The sequence below is a fragment of the Haliotis rufescens genome, unplaced genomic scaffold, assembly GCF_023055435.1.
Source record: "Haliotis rufescens isolate VD_foot unplaced genomic scaffold, xgHalRufe1.0.p SCAF_71, whole genome shotgun sequence".
Taxonomy (NCBI): domain Eukaryota; kingdom Metazoa; phylum Mollusca; class Gastropoda; order Lepetellida; family Haliotidae; genus Haliotis; species Haliotis rufescens.
In genome coordinates, this window is record NW_025964363.1 from 552,841 (window position 1) to 570,509 (window position 17,669).

The following is a 17,669-nucleotide window of genomic DNA, read 5'->3' on the forward strand; positions in this document are numbered from 1 at the left end:
CAAAAGCGTGCGTGTCCACCTCTGGTTGCAATGCAAGCAACACGTCCTCGTCTTATGGAAGGGGGATATCTGTCCATATCTGCTGGAGCATGTTTCGAAGTTCCTGGAGTGTCTGTGGAACACGTGGTTGACGTCGAAGGCGCCGATACATCACATCCCACATGTGCTCGATTGGTGAGAGATCAGCGGAGCGAGACGACCAGGAGATGACATTCACGTTTTGTTGAAGGGAATCCTGAACAAGTCGAACAATATGAGGCCGGGCGTTGTCATGTTGAAAGGTAATGCCTGGGCCATGACGACGCAAAAACGGTAGAACAACAGGCCCGATGTTCTCGTCGCGGTACCGCTGTCCATTGAGATTTCCCTCTACCACTATCAAACCGGTCCTCTGTGTTGCTGTAATCCCACCCCATACAATAACGCTGCCGCCCCCAAACCGATCTTGTTCCATGACACAATGATTGACGTAACGTTCACCTCGACGTCGGTACATTCGAATCCGTCCATCGCTGTGGCTGAGGTGAAAACGAGACTCGTCAGTGAGTAGAACTTGTCCCCACTGCATGGCCGTCCAGTGTAGACGCTGTCTGCACCACTGTAGACATGCTTGACGGTGGTTTCCTGTCAAAATGGGACGTCTGGCGGGTCTTTTGGCGACAATCCCTGCACATCTGAGGCGACGACGTACGGTTTCAGAAGATATTCGTCGAAGGCCAGGGATGCTTCTTGCAGTCACTGTTGCTGGATGGAATCGATTTGGTAGGTGTGTTGTTCGAATCTAGTTGTCTTGTCGATTATTGGTTACGCGTGGCCTGCCACTCCGAGGATAGTCTCTGACTGTATTCGTCTGTTGCCAACGTTTCCATAAACACCAAATCGTGTTTCTGTGGACGTTAAATTGTCTTGCAACATCACGTTGACTTCGATCATGTTTCATGCATACCAATGGCTCGCAGACGCTCATTTTCGGACAGGCTTGGCGTTTCGTAATGTTGAATAATTGCTTATTCTTTTATTTATTTCTGAGTGGTTGTTGTCAGCACGATGCTAAACAATGCATATGGAATCCCGTTAACGCACATGTTTTTATACCCATTCTTGGGTAGTGAAATGCATGGGGCTTGCATAAAAGTCAACTTTTGCATGGAATGCTTGCTTTTCTGTAGCAGTTGCGTTTTTGTGACTTGATTCCATACATGTACTACCATATTGAAAACCAAACTTTACTTGTATGAAAAATACACTAAAATATTGGTGTCACAGGAACTTTTGTTGTTGAGTATTGTCATGTGTATTGTCATATGTTCATATGTTTTGTAATGTGTATGGTCATATGTATTGAGGGCGGTCGGGAAGCCCCCCCCCAAAAAAACAACAACAAACAACAAAAAACAAAAAAAACAAAAACAAAAACAAACCATAATATTGCTGGAATATTGCTAAAGCGGTGTCATATTATTGTCTTATGTATTGTCACCTTGCTGTATTAATGTATCATGGCCCGGAGGAAATAAATTGTCTGTCTGTCTGTAAAAAGTAGCGAGTCGTTACATCATTACATGGCGCGCGAGGAAATATGAAATAAGTAATGAAATATTTTAGTACAAATAACAATATTGAAATGGTTTAGATTTTTTAGTTGTTTGATTAGTATATCCCTATATATTTACAGATTAACGTAACAATGAAAGTATGTTCCCAATTCGTACTATATTCTACCAACAGGCTAAACCGCTTTCTTAAAATATATGTATGTTATTAGCTTTGTGTTATGAGAACTATACTCACACGCAAAAGAAACGCAAGTCGAGTATGCAGTATACATGACTTGTTATTTATTTTCAACAGTAAAGACAAGAAATACTAATAGGGCTAGATTGACAAAATTGGCTGAAGACAGTTTAGTGGATTAAAAGGCAGATGACATAAATGTTTTTTTCAAATGTTAAGGGCTTACACAGTTTCGGGTCAATACCCAAAATGTCAGTCAATACCTGGTGTGACCACCATTAGCATTGGTCACTGCCACACATCTCCTGTACATTGAGTGAGCGATCCTCTTGCACACATCCAGAGCAGCTGTGCGTAGTTCATCGGCAGTTGTAGGGACTGGGCGCACATTGTGCAGAGGCCTTTGAACCTCATCCCACAAGTGTTCGATGGGGTTCAGATCAGGGCTGAGGGCTGGCCACGGTGGAACACGGATGTTGTGTTGTTGCAGAAAGGCCATAGTAGCTCTGGCAACATGGGGACGAGCGTTGTCCTGCTGGAAAATAAGTTGTTGATGTTGTGCAATGGAACAACGTGGGGTCTGATCACTTGGTCGATATACCGCTGAGCAGTGACGCCGTGTCCCCGACCTTGACCAACATTCAGAAAGCACATGGGTCCAAGTCTCGCATTAAGTCCAATCCCTGCTCATATCATGACGCTAGGTCCACCCCATGGATCCCTTTCCACAACGTTTCTGTCAGCGAAACGATCACCTCGACGCCGCCAAATTCTGACTCTTCCGTCTGCATGGGAGACACAAAAGCGACTTTCATCAGAGAAGATGACACGCCTCCACTCACGATGACGCCAATTGCGATGACCCTGTGCCCGCTGAAGTCGTGCTTGTCGATGCCGTGGTTGGAGAACAGGATGACATGCTGGTCGGCGACATCTGAGGTTGTTGGAACGGAGACGTCGGATCAGAGTGTCCCGGCTAATGTGTCGATTCTGTGTTCTTATGGTCCGTCGAGCACTTTCACTTGCAGTTAGGAACGGATGTCGCTGGTGTTGACGGGTAATCTGCCGATCTTGTCGATGTCTGGTGACCCTAGGACGACCGCTCCGAGGAAGGTCATCTGTGGTCTGTGTAGCATTGTATCGATGCAGGAGACGGTAAATTGTGGTTATGTTAACGTTGAAATGATGGGCAACATCTTGGACAGACTGTCCAGCTTCCAACCGTCCGATAGCCTGGTTTCTCTAAATTTGAGTTAGGCGTGGCATTGCTGACCAAGGATTGGTAGGTCCAAGAATCGGCCACAGTTTTATACCCACTACAGTTCGTGACAGTTCGTGCATTTTCGATTTCGCGAGAAATGGGTGCATGATACCCACATATTCATTGAAATGGTGCGTTTTGGTGATTCGTTTTTCATGTTGCGTTTTTACTCGGGGCTTCCAAAATGCAACCAAAAATATTGATAACACCATCAGGCTTCACTACATGCTAAAACTGGTATCAATTTATGGTACCGTGTTTGTTACCCATTTGCTTAACACCACTTGCGTTTCTTTTGCGTGTGAGTATATGAAGTGAAATATATATTTAGAAAATACCTCTTTACCCTACTTAACAGGTGTGACCCACGGGGAAATGTGAAATAAACAACTAAGTGCAGTTTTAGCACAGAAAGCTGTTTGACATATTTATTACGGAAACTCATTTCCTTTGAAAACTGAGGTCTTGAGAACTTCAGAAATGTCTAGTGTATAACGGCGCTCAAAGACAGGCTGGAGATAGGAAAGAGGATATGGAACAAACACACGTCGTCTCACAGAAGCACTGTTCAGTGCGTTAATTATCATATTCCCGATGCCTCAGTAGGTACTGTAGCTCACACGGCTACCATACACACAGTATACGGTAGACTTGCACAAGTCTCTAAGGCAATAACTATTATTTCAAAACCTAATTTCTAGATTAAATAAATAAAAAGAACAAGTTGTCACCACAATAGGCTGGCGTCCGCATATCTAGACTTGCTTATTATAAGAAATGAGTTACTACACATCCATAGACTTATCTTTAGGTACAGCCCTGGAGCAAGGCTAAGTATACGCTATCAGTCATAGCAATCTCAAACATCTATCTTCTATCTTATAAGCTTTTTAACGAGGAAATTAATGTGCTGACGTTACGTCAAGCGTTTATAGAGCAATAACACTGTAGGACTTGAATACATCTCGAGTAAGATGAACTCTGGTTGGTGGTTTGGGAGTCGGTGATAGCGAGGTGTTAACACATGCTTATGGCATAGTTGGAATCGTACAATGGACTTTGTAGAAGATATTTCTCATGATTGTGGAAATGGTTTTGTCGTATTATTGATTGAAGGAAGCGAAGCATCTGCATGTTGTTGATGTGGACGCTGGACGAAAAAAGATGTTGTTCCCTATTGTGTTATACGGTTACTATGCTGGTATAGAACAAACTTGAATTCTGTGAGCTGAATATTAAACATTGAAAGGTTAGTATGGTGGATTAATGCGACAAAGAGGAACTTGATAAGTCTGATTGTATTTTGATGTTTAATGTTAAACTTCACAATATTCGCAGAAAAATGATTCTGCATATATACTCACTGCCAAAAGTAACGCGAATACCATAATATATGAAGTCTTACCCATATTCAAGAGATCTTAGATTGGTTCGATGCACAAACGAACATACTTGTATGTTGTGTGAACCGATGCTCATGAATGCATCACATGTGACGTCACAGATCCATGACTCCAGATGCACCATTTGTTTCGTGCAGGATTAGCGTGTAAAGTTTGAAAATCACGTGCAGCACATCGTGATAAGAATAAAGACACTCTGTGGAAACAGTTGACTGATTGTTAGTTTTATCACTAATTGGTACACATTGGAGACATCTCTCCTTAACGTACATACTTCGAATTCTCTAAATGTTTCTGTGTTTCGCGTTTCTTTTGGCGGTGAGTATAGATAACACAAGTACAATGTAGATGATGTAGCTTGTTGGAGGGGTGACGTTTATATGTTGTTTTACGCCGCATACAGCAATATTCCAGCTGTATCACCGTGTTTTGTAAAAACGTCAGGACCAGACAATCCAGTGAATGTCATACGATCAACCACCAACCATCTGATCAAATGTTTGTGTTCGTGCGTGCGTGCGTGCGTGCGTGCGTGTATGTGTATGTGTGTGTGTGCGTGTGTGTGTGTGTGTGTGTGTGTGTGTGTGTGTGTGTGTGCGTGCGTGCGTGTGTGTGTGTGTGTGCGTGCGTGCTTGCGTGCGTGCGTGCGTGTGCGTGTGTCAGTGTGTGCGTGGTTTCGGTTGTTTTGAGTAAAAAAAAAGACAACTTGTCCGCTGGACATCGTGAACGTATTGAAATGACCACAAATACCCTGTCTCTACTCACAGCGACAGTCTCAGGCCCCTCCCTCGCCCAAGAATATTAAAATGGTGGGTCACTGACCCTTACCAAGTACATCTGGTGTGACCTTCTGAACGCCCTTGCGCCACTGTGGGATTACACGAATTTTTCTTATGCATCCCATCACAGTGGCGTTGATTATATATCTTACATTAATATCATGAAGCTGAACGAAACACATTTCAACTAAAATAATGTGTAAAAGGGATATATTGTTATCCCTGGTTTACATATGTAATATTTCCACTATTTACATGCAAATTCATGACATTGTAAATCAATGACCCCGACAGACATTTAACCTCATCCTTGAAGGAACATAGTTATACAGAGTGCAGCATCCGCTGACGAAATTGTGTATTTCCCTTACACACGTGTCCCTCGTTGCCATTTCACATACTGCGACAACGTGCGAAAACCCACGTACCGCGAGTGTATTTAATACCTGCACGTACAATACTAGACAGAGATCAAGAAAGTGAATGTGCTTTTCTTTCCTATTTTCTCCATATACACAACTGTAGGTATACAGTATTGATAACGCGCCGACCACACTGTGTCAAGTTGGAAATAACTTGTAAAACGCGCAAGACACCTTCACAAATTACCCCGTGGTTTATCGCAACATCTATGTCCAAACATATCAGATTATGTATTAGCGGTGCAATTACCAGCAGCAGCTGTATCACTGATGAAGCAACAGCGCCGCCTGGAGACAGGCTCCACAGCAGCAGCCACACTTGATGCAATTTACACAATTATAGGTCATGTCATGTCAGGTGTGTTCGCACAAGTATGTGCGATACAATCATGCTAGAACTATCCCCAAGGACCAGTCACGGTTAATTAATGCTGAAGATCTTAGCATGACGTTGTTTCTGTTCCTACCACTTCCCTACAAAGACCAGGGTGCCGATGTACAAAGCGATCTTAGCGCTAAGATGATCGATAGACTTACGACAGTCGGTTGTTTTCAACAACGACACTCAGAAGAATACAAATAACCCACCCATGCCCACACATACCCACACCAAGAAATCGCCTACCTCCAGTAATAAAAGAACTTAAAACATCAACGCCTTGCAGAGAATTGTCAGTCTCTATTATCAGTCGAAACAGATTCCAATGGTTATTAAAGGCAAAATAGGGGTGACCATTATATGAATGGATAACTGAAAATCAGTGATAACTCCAGGTGTTCGCAATAAGGGTAAGCGTGTCCGGCTCTACCCATAACACACGTCACTCGTACATTTTGTATGTAAAAGTGTTTCTTGGTTGCCTAGCACCGCACAGCAGAACACGTGACAATCCAGTGACACCCAAGCCTATTAACGTGCAAGAACCCCCATCCCCTCTCTCTCTCACACACACTGCCACCCCACCCCCCCCCCCCCCCCACCCCACACCCACTGCCAACCACCCACCCCCACACTGCCACCCCCCACACCCACACAAACACTGCCACCACCCCCACAGACACACATACACACACACACACACCACCCCACAGACAATAAAAAATAAATCTCCAAAATAAATGAAAATAGTCTTTCATATCAGCAAGTCAATGGTAGTTGACGAGAATCAATACCAGGCGCGTTCAGACGAAGGGGAAATCGTTAAACGACAGATAAATCTGATTGTTGTCATAGCATTATGCTTCAGACATAAGAAAATATAAACAAAAGCGACAAAACCCTTTCCATATTCATCAGAAATATCTCCTCAAGGCAGAGTCGAATACACGATTCCGACTTTATCATGAGCATGTGTTTGTAGATCCCCATGAAATAGTGACGGTACCAGGTGTTGGTGAAAATGTGAGCGTATCCTGCCCCATGTAATAACACTTTACATACATACAGCCATCTATAAAAAACATAATTGCTAGGTAATTCTGTTTAGTGAACTATTAGGTGTTTAATCAGTATTATTATAAATAACTGCATATTCGCCATGCTTAAGAAACAGTACACTGCAATTTCGCAAGCTACAGTGTATAATATATCGCTGAAAAACAAAACATACATACCGTTTCGTGGCAATATAGCGTGTTAGTAATTAACGTTAACACCTGTTATATGATCAGTTCATAGAATATGATACAGTTATTGAGAACACACCAACATGATTACCCAGCATACACACTCAGCAACACAAGAAATAACATGTAGGTTTTTAGTTTAAACTCAAGCATTAAGATGAAGTTAGTGAAGTTGCTCAGACATATAAAAAACTCATGTGACAATATAATATAGTCTTAGCTGAATCAAACTCTAACTGGTAAAGATAATATTGTTAACATTTGTCCATAACCTTTTAATTACAATATATGTTCCTAAAAGTAATAGGATATTCGCAGGATCATTTCTGGTAAATTGAGCTCTTTTTCTGTATATATATGTTACATTATTACTCCATGTTTGTTTGTTTGTTTGTTTGTAGTTTAACGACACACTCAGCAATATTCCAGCCATATGACGTTTGTCTGTAAATAATCGAGTCTGGGCCAGACAACACAGTAATTGACATCATGACCATCGGTCCACGCAATAGGGATCGATTACATGCATCAACCAAGTCAGCGACCCTGACCACCCGATCCCTTTAGTCGCCTCTTACCACAAGCATAGTCACCTGTTACGGCAAGTATGGGTTGCTGAAGACCTGTTCTACCCCGGATCTTCACGGGTGCATATTACTCCACGTATAATGCTAGCTTGCTAGTTTGCATTAAACTATCAGTAACTTCGTAAAAACCTCGTAACGACCACATGTTTTAAGACACGGTTGATGAAGAAAGCATGCATTCGTTGTGACCAGCAGGATGCAAGGCCCTTTAGCAATAACACTTCCTTTATCACCATGCAATAATTGGATAAAGTTCACAGAGCGACCATGTTGCTTGGAGTATGATTGAACGTAACAAAGGCGCAACCAGGGCATACCCTTCTTTCCACTTGCATTCTTGGAACCTGAAGCAGAAAGTTATGTTTTGGACGAATCACCTGATCATCTTCATGAATAGATCACGAACTGATCATGATTATTCCTTGTGCAAAAGCAACACTCGTTTCTAGCCATTTAAGTCTCTTCTCGCCTTGTAACCCGGAATCGAACCCGGGGCTCCGGCGTGACGAGCGAACGCTTTAACCGCTGGGCTACTGCTTCTACCCCATCATAATCACAACATATATATATATACTACTACTACTGTTGTAACGAACTCAATGGGATTGCTTATTTTAGTTCGTTATAACCGAAGTTCATTATAAGCATATATACAGCTAATGACCGGGCACAAAAAAACCAGTTCGTTATGTCCCCCAGTTCGTTATAAGCGTGTTCGTTATAAACGTAGTTTACTGTACCTGGTTTTCACTTACAGTTTGTTATGGACGACAGTCCGTAATAACAAGCTAATACACGATATAAAAAACTTGCAAATGATTAATCTCGCCTGTGATACACATCTGAGTTACATAATGGCGAAATAAGTTTGAGCAGCATCCGCACCTGCTTCGATCAATATACATTAGAATTCGTAGAATTGTTTTGACCTGACACTGGGATTAATTCAATACGGTCTATATCTTCCCTTAGTTTTACCTACATGTTTAATCGCCACGGGCAACCACTTGGTGATTGCATATGAGGCGCATTATAATGACTTATTACTATAATGTTTATATTTCATGACTGATTTTATACACGCACGAGGATCTGGTAATATTAGCGCTACCAGTCGTGTGGACACACCCATCAAATCACATATGTCACATCAACTAATCAACTATCTTCTTTATGTATACAGTCACGACGGACAGGGACTATCAAGTACAAGTAGATCAGCAGGTAATATGTGGCCACTGAACCTGAAACGGCGATCCCAAGAAAACAAAGAAAGCATTAAGCCTCAGCATAAGCTAATTGAGTACACATGAAGCACCATCCCGCTTACCCTGCTAGCGCGCACCATATGTGCCCAGAGGCTTGTACTGATAGTATGGCAGAATGGAAATACATTGCATCAATCAATAAGAGTAAGAAACATTCAGTCATCCCAGGGCACCCACATTCAACCTCACCGTGACCCGCTGAATTATATATATAGTACACATGGCGCCTGGAAGGTAACATTTTAATCCAATTGGTCCTTGCCTCCCTGGTTTGATGGCGATGAGGCGGACCGTCCATCGTGATTATCCCACTTAAGTTATCATTAGGAATAAATGTTTCCCAATTGGCCAAATTATGTCCTATCTAGATTCTCATGTGAAAGATGATGGATCTGTTAAGGGATAGCACGCTTGTGATGTGAAGAAAGGAAGGTTTTGTTTGGTCAATATTTTGTGTTAATTGATTTGTGGAGACGGAATTGATAGAAACTAGAGTGGGTTGGATTAGCGCCGGTTTGGATAGTATTTCAATTATATCTCGGCGTGTCCGCATTATGTTTGAGGTAAATCCCAATTCGTGCCTTTTCACATTTTCACTTTTGGGAAACCATCGTGCGAATCTATCGTGTGGACAAACCTAAGACTATAGCACCAGAAGGTTCTTAATTCATTGTGTTTATTCCCATCGTGAATGGAAAGAGAAGGGTTAATAAATCATTCTTTGTCTATAGTCTGTGCAACTAATGAAGTAAATTATGAACTGAACAGACACATTGGTATACATGTTTATGAATACTCTGTTGAGGGATAAAAGGGCATTAGCGTAATTGGCTGTGAACAATCCACGACTCATCCCCCTCAGACAAGGACATGCAAACAGACAAATCTGTTATAAATGGTCCGTGTGTATGAAGACGCACGTATACTAAAGGACAAGGTCCTTATTATCAGCAGATAGGCAGATGGAAGGTTACAAGGCAACACCCAGTATTGCAAGACCTCCTTCTTAGTCTACAGACGGGCACCTGACTCCTCCTTCCGCAACATAGCAACTCACCTTACCATGCACCATCAAAGACATCAAAGTGTCGGTGAAGGACCAGAGTTGGAGGTAGGGGGTGGGGTGAGGGGGTTGGGGGTTTGAGAGTGGGGGTGGTTCTCTCACACGTGTATTTGATGGCAAAGGAGATGATGCGATGCATAAGATAGAAGGAAGAATTTGGTTATGTATCAATAACCTTTACTTGTGTTTATACAACAAAAGCTTACAGTGAGAGGCGGCACAAGCACACGTTGACGTTAACGCAAGGGGTGAATACTTCACACCACGATATGGGCTGAATACGAGCATTCCGTAGAAGTATAGGGGGAACTTTGTGTGACAGCCGTCGGGTGGCAGGGGCACTCCAATGTTAAGGAACGTCAGTGTCTGAGGGGTCTTCAGTTTATGAATATACGATATGTAATCTCTATTTGACATGGTGGTCAAATTATATTTTGCAGCTCCAAACGGGCTTTACTTAGTGTGAGGAACATTCATCTTCAGCTTCCACAGTAAAACAGAACATTATACCATTATAAAAGCTGTAAAGCTGACATTAATTGCAAGTATAAAGGATTATAATCTGCCAGATTAAATGGCGTGAGTGAGTGAGTGAGTGAGTGAGTGAATGGTGGGTCAATGAGCGAATGAGTGAGTATGGTTGTACGCCCCATTTATCAATAGTCCAGCAATATCAGGGCGAGGGAACCAGAAATGGGCTTCATATTTTACACGTTGGGGGAAATCGAACCCGGGCCTTCGATGAGACGCGCGAACGCTTTAACCACTAAGCTACCACACTGCCCCGCGTTCGTGTGCATTGTGATGTAATATATTTTACTAATACCAGTTGGGCATGGTTACATCTCACTAACTATATTTTCTGGTTTAATACATCTGTGTAAATCACTATAAAAGGAACGCGTCCGTGGTCTAGTGGCGAGTGGAGAGAGCGTCCGCCCGGAGAAGGTCCGGGGTTCGATCCCCGGCCGCGTCATACCAAAAGACGTTTAAAGATGTTACTTGTTGTTACCCTGTCTGGCGCTCTGCATTAAGGGGCTAAAACAAGGTCTGGTTGGCTCGGAGTCTATGTGCTGTGTCTGAGTGGGGTATTCATGTTAAACTGTGGCATGGTATCTCACTGTGTTAGCACTATAAACTCGACATCAGTCCGGATTAGTACAATTAGCCACACGACGTTAAACCCCATTTCACCTAACCTAACATCTATATAATAGCAACGCTAACAACAACAACAATAACAATGACAACAACAACAATGATAATTGTGAGCACGCATACTATCCCATCTCCCTTGGAAGTATACAATGAAAGCTGCCCGATAAGGGTTGCAAGGTTCAAATCGTGACATGTACATATATACCGTAAACAATAACACGCTGAAACCAGTATCATGCAGACAGGACCATATTGCGTGTAGAAATAAAAGCCACACCAAACGCATGATTCCACACAACCTCCCTGAACAGACCACTTCTCCCAGCAGCCAGGGCCATGCGTATCACATATGTTACAGGTGCTTGCGAACTGGCAAAGTCGAAGTGCGTTTTGGCAGAGCACGTACAATACTCGCTGACATAGACAGAGAACATGGACCTGCGGGAATGCCTGCGGGAATGCCTGCGGAAACACTTCAACCACGTGACCTGATGTGCTGCCAATTCATTCAAGAGAGACGAAACAGGCATAAACTCGGTGAGGTTAATAAATCTAAGCACAAACACAATATAATTATCTGTCTCCTTTACTGTACGCCACTAGAGAAGTTACCGTTATAGTTTACCGTTATGTTAATTAGATGAATATATATTTTGTGTTCATGTTATACTGTTGCCGCATGTACATAAAGAACGGTGATAATCAGACTTTTATGTGAAGCTTTCAAGCATGTCAAGATATTTAAACCAGAAACTACCAATGATAGGCATTATCCCCCTAAATCAATCCAGAAAATGGACCATCATCTCTTAACGGTAAATAAGGAAAAACACAGTGTGTGGCTAAATATAACCACCCCGCAATGATAACAGTTACGTTCTTGTTTGGTCGTCAATGTTTCACCACATCTTCAGTTTAGTAGCTGTTTTTATTACCCTGTATAATGTTAACAGATGAGGAGGTGTGCTGATGAAGTGCGTCTCCACAGTGCCGTGTTATATCCAGGAACAAACACCCCTACCGTTCAGCATACCAAGATGACGTCCCTCCAGCCATACCACTTGGCAACAAGTGACTTACTGAATGAAGTATGTGTATCGCAGCAATGTTGGCAAGTTTAACAGTACCAGGTGACAATACTTATGAAGTAATGAATCAACAAAGTTTACAAGCGATAACAAAACAAATCATCCTCAATGCCTACATCTTGATACCGTTAGTTTACTAGTTAATGTGGTGTTACACTGCTGGACCGTTAGTTTACTAGTTAATGTGGTGTTACACTGCTGGACCGTTGGTTTACTAGTTAATGTGGTGTTACACTGCTGGACCGTTAGTTTACTAGTTAATGTGGTGTTACACTGCTGGACCGTTAGTTTACTAGTTAATGTGGTGTTACACTGCTGGACCGTTGGTTTACTAGTTAATGTGGTGTTACACTGCTGGACCGTTGGTTTACTAGTTAATGTGGTGTTACACTGCTGGACCGTTGGTTTACTAGTTAATGTGGTGTTACACTGCTGGACCGTTGGTTTACTTGTTAATGTGGTGTTACACTGCTGGACCGTTAGTTTACTAGTTAATGTGGTGTTACACTGCTGGACCGTTGGTTTACTAGTTAATGTGGTGTTACACTGCTGGACCGTTGGTTTACTAGTTAATGTGGTGTTACACTGCTGGACCGTTGGTTTACTAGTTAATGTGGTGTTACACTGCTGGACCGTTGGTTTACTTGTTAATGTGGTGTTACACTGCTGGACCGTTAGTTTACTAGTTAATGTGGTGTTACACTGCTGGACCGTTAGTTTACTAGTTAATGTGGTGTTACACTGCTGGACCGTTAGTTTACTAGTTAATGTGGTGTTACACTGCTGGACCGTTAGTTTACTAGTTAATGTGGTGTTACACTGCTGGACCGTTGGTTTACTAGTTAATGTGGTGTTTCACTGCTGGACCGTTGGTTTACTTGTTAATGTGGTGTTACACTGCTGGACCGTTAGTTTACTAGTTAATGTGGTGTTACACTGCTGGACCGTTGGTTTACTAGTTAATGTGGTGTTACACTGCTGGACCGTTAGTTTACTAGTTAATGTGGTGTTACACTGCTGGACCGTTAGTTTACTAGTTAATGTGGTGTTACACTGCTGGACCGTTGGTTTACTAGTTAATGTGGTGTTACACTGCTGGACCGTTAGTTTCCTAGTTAATGTGGTGTTACACTGCTGGACCGTTAGTTGACTAGTTAATGTGGTGTTACACTGCTGGACCGTTAGTTTACTAGTTAATGTGGTGTTACACTGCTGGACCGTTAGTTTACTAGTTAATGTGGTGTTACACTGCTGGACCGTTAGTTTACTAGTTAATGTGGTGTTACACTGCTGGACCGTTGGTTTACTAGTTAATGTGGTGTTACACTGCTGGACCGTTAGTTTCCTAGTTAATGTGGTGTTACACTGCTGGACCGTTAGTTTACTAGTTAATGTGGTGTTACACTGCTGGACCGTTGGTTTACTAGTTAATGTGGTGTTACACTGCTGGACCGTTAGTTTACTAGTTAATGTGGTGTTACACTGCTGGACCGTTAGTTTACTAGTTAATGTGGTGTTACACTGCTGGACCGTTGGTTTACTAGTTAATGTGGTGTTACACTGCTGGACCGTTAGTTTACTAGTTAATGTGGTGTTACACTGCTGGACCGTTAGTTTACTAGTTAATGTGGTGTTACACTGCTGGACCGTTAGTTTACTAGTTAATGTGGTGTTACACTGCTGGACCGTTAGTTTACTAGTTAATGTGGTGTTACACTGCTGGACCGTTAGTTTACTAGTTAATGTGGTGTTACACTGCTGGACCGTTAGTTTACTAGTTAATGTGGTGTTACACTGCTGGACCGTTAGTTTACTAGTTAATGTGGTGTTACACTGCTGGACCGTTAGTTTACTAGTAAATGTGGTGTTACACTGCTAGACCGTTAGTTTACTAGTTAATGTGGTGTTACACTGCTGGACCGTTAGTTTACTAGTTAATGTGGTGTTACACTGTTGGACCGTTAGTTTACTAGTTAATGTGGTGTTACACTGCTGGACCCTTAGTTTACTAGTAAATGTGGTGTTACACTGTTGGACCGTTAGTTTACTAGTTAATGTGGTGTTACACTGCTGGACCGTTAGTTTACTAGTTAATGTGGTGTTACACTGCTGGACCGTTAGTTTACTAGTAAATGTGGTGTTACACTGCTGGACCATTAGTTTACTAGTTAATGGTGTGTTACACTGCTGGATCTCCCGTGTCACATAACCTCGTTTTACCGACGGTAAGAGGTGGGGCAACCTAAACAACGCTTCTAAAACACCGTTAAAATCATTTATGTAATCACATGTTAACTGAGTGTATTTAATAAGTATATGATCTGCATATATTTCAATTAGATGTCCACAGAGTGAACATCAGTATGCAATACAGTCATGACCTCTAGCGTAGTTTTATCAATGCCACACTAAGCAATATTACAGCTATATGACATCTGCTTGTAAATAGTCGAGTCTGGGCCAGACAATGCAGTGATTGATATTGTGAGCATCGATCCACGCAGTCTGGGTACGATGATTCGCAATCAATCCTGACCATACCATTCATTTGGACGCCTCCTACGACGCCTCGGGGACGCCTGATGGACGCCTGGGGGACGCCAATACTACGGGTGTCTAGCGTAATTAAGTCTCCTTAATACTTAAACGCAGACCAAGCGTTTGAGAACAGTAACACTATTCCGTGTTCAGTACTGACAAACACAGATTTGGTGAGCGTCATATAGCAGATATAGCTGAGAATGAAGTGAGAGCGTCTATAGCTGAGAATGAAGTGAGTAAGTAGGGTTTTACGCCGCTTGAACAGTATTTCAGCGCTATCACGGCGTGTAAGCTTGGGGTGGGAGGAAAGCCACCGTGGTACAAGTCCAACCCCTTGGTGAAACCAACGGGAACGGATATGGCGCTAACCAACCAAACACCGTACTAAGGTCGAATCATATGGTTCTGGCACGTCTAAGGGACGCAACTCTGCACAGCGTATTGCGGCACCTCAGACGACGTGTTCCCTCACTCGAAAATGAACACGCGAGTTAATGCTTTCTTACTTCAGTTACAGTGAACTGAAACGCCAATCTTAGTAAAGTATCACATACTCTAGGTATCGAGTAAATCTGTGATGTTTTACAGCTGAACCTCGTTATTTCTTAAAATACAGATGTCTGCGGTTAAAACACTACTTTACACACAACCATATGCAACACATGCAAAGAAAAGAAAGAAATGGGTATTTTCGACAGGCTGTGTAAAACACTGTCTGAACGAGTGTTTGTGTATCTGGCCAAATAGTTCCTGTGACGAGATCATATGGCTGCAGGAACCAGGATTCCATAACAACACATGACTATATCTCCGAGTCAGAGAATGTGTGACTGGGGGGTCGGCAGGTGCTTGTTGTGTTGGATCTGTTCCACAGTGGCTGTCATGACAACGCAGATGTTTTAACACGTACATGTAGCCCATGCTTGTACTAATAGAAGTTGTAGTATATTGGACCATAACCCTGTATTGTGTTAGAAAATCAACTATGACAAAAATGAATAAATATGATTCTACCTACAAGTACAGCTGGTGTACAACAACGTACATGCTCTATACTTGGGTTATGTGGATTTAAGACAAAACAACATTGTAACTCAGCAACTGTTTCCTTCGTCAGGAAGAGAATTTATGGATGTCAACTTCTTTATTATGAGGAAACGCTTCTAAATGCCTTTCAAAGACCTGATGCAACAAGCAAAAGTGTTAAGTACAACCAGCGTTTCTTCATTATAAAGAAGTTGACATCCATAAATTCTCTTCCTTATATGTATCACTTCTTATTAAACGTATTTTATTGTCCAGAAAGACAAAGGGATTGGGCACTTGTGCACCTCTTATTACAATTAAACATACCATTGCATAATGGAAATAAACAATTTACAATTGTGGCATGACATTGTGGAAACACTTTTAAATGCCATTCAAAGATTTGTTTCCTTCGTCATGTTCTTCTTGAGCTAAATTGTCTCTTGGCCCAACTGTGATACGTATTAATATATTTCATTCTTTGGTACAAGTGGAAATAGTCAAGCATACAATTAAATATTTGGTAGTATTTCCGTAAAGGAATACCAATGCTTTAACACATGAAACACTTGTCAAAGATAGCTATATAAACGTCAATAATCGAAAATGTACAATATATGTAAAAGGCAGTGGAAGTTGATTTGAGAGTTGAGTGACACGTGTATCTGTTTATCACCTACTTGCATCACGAAAGTCCTCCGCCTGATGGTCGGTGCAGTGCAGAATGATGACAAAGTTCTCAGGTCGGTGAATGTAATCCTTGTACCCTGTAAATAGAACGACATTGTCCAGAATGGTTTGTTCGAAGTCAGACAGTGAATGAGCATTGTTTTACGCCGCTTTTAGCAATATTCCAGCAATATCACAGCGGGGGACACCAGACATGGGCTTCACACATTGTACCCATGTCGGGAATCGAACCCAGGTTTTCGGCGTGAAGAGCGAACGCTTTAACCGCTAGGCTACCCGACCGCCTTTCGAAGACCTATGGTTGAAAAGAAGTATAAAAATCATTTCATTTCATTTCCACTATAGATCTTGTACAAAAGTTTCAATAGTTTTAACAGCGTGTGCTCTAAAATATGTTGCACCGCTCACAAACACAAACAACGGCAGGTCAATTGTTAACCTGAACAAACACAGGGACAGATGGTACAAGTCAAAATAAGGAATTGCATCGGACATATATTTTGTCACCGATGCGTTAAACATTGTATTGTCTTCAACGTGTCTACCATAGATCTTATTGAAAGGTTTACTGATCTGAGCCTTGCATTTTGAAACCCTTATCTTTTGGGTAAGAGTTGTATGACGTAAATAAAGCGACAAAGCCCTTTCCATATCCAATAGAAATCTCTGCATAAAGCAGAGTCGATTGTACAATTCCGACTATATCATGAGCATGTGTGTATGAATCACTATCAAATAGTAATGATACCAGGTGTTAGCGAAAAGGTGAGCATATCCTGCCCCACCGGTGGCGCCTGTCACAAATACATGCAAAGGCAAGTCAATTGCTCACCTGAAAAAACATGGGAACACATGGTACAAGTCAAAATAGGGAATTGCATCGGACATCGTTTTTGTCACTGATGCGACAAGTTTGGAATTGTCCTCCCAATGTCTACCATAAACCATAAACTTTTGAAAGCTTTACCGAGGTATGACGTTGATGGCAATGCTTGTTTCGAGTATATATTGATTGTACAGAGA

At 42.1% G+C, this 17,669-nt stretch overlaps 1 protein-coding gene across 2 annotated transcripts in view; it reads right to left on the reverse strand.

Moving 5' to 3' along the window:
* LOC124111547 (universal stress protein YxiE-like) overlaps positions 1–17,669 on the reverse strand; it is a 41,052-nt gene that overhangs the window by 18,226 nt on the left and 5,157 nt on the right. The window contains exons 2-3 of one of the 2 annotated variants that reach the window (XM_046471291.2): positions 16,637–16,723; positions 8,130–8,156 (exon numbers count right to left, since the gene is read on the reverse strand). In XM_046471291.2, coding sequence (XP_046327247.2) covers positions 8,130–8,156; positions 16,637–16,723 — 114 coding nt within the window. The remainder of the gene's footprint in view (positions 1–8,129; positions 8,157–16,636; positions 16,724–17,669) is intronic. The other variant, XM_046471292.2, reaches the window with a different exon arrangement.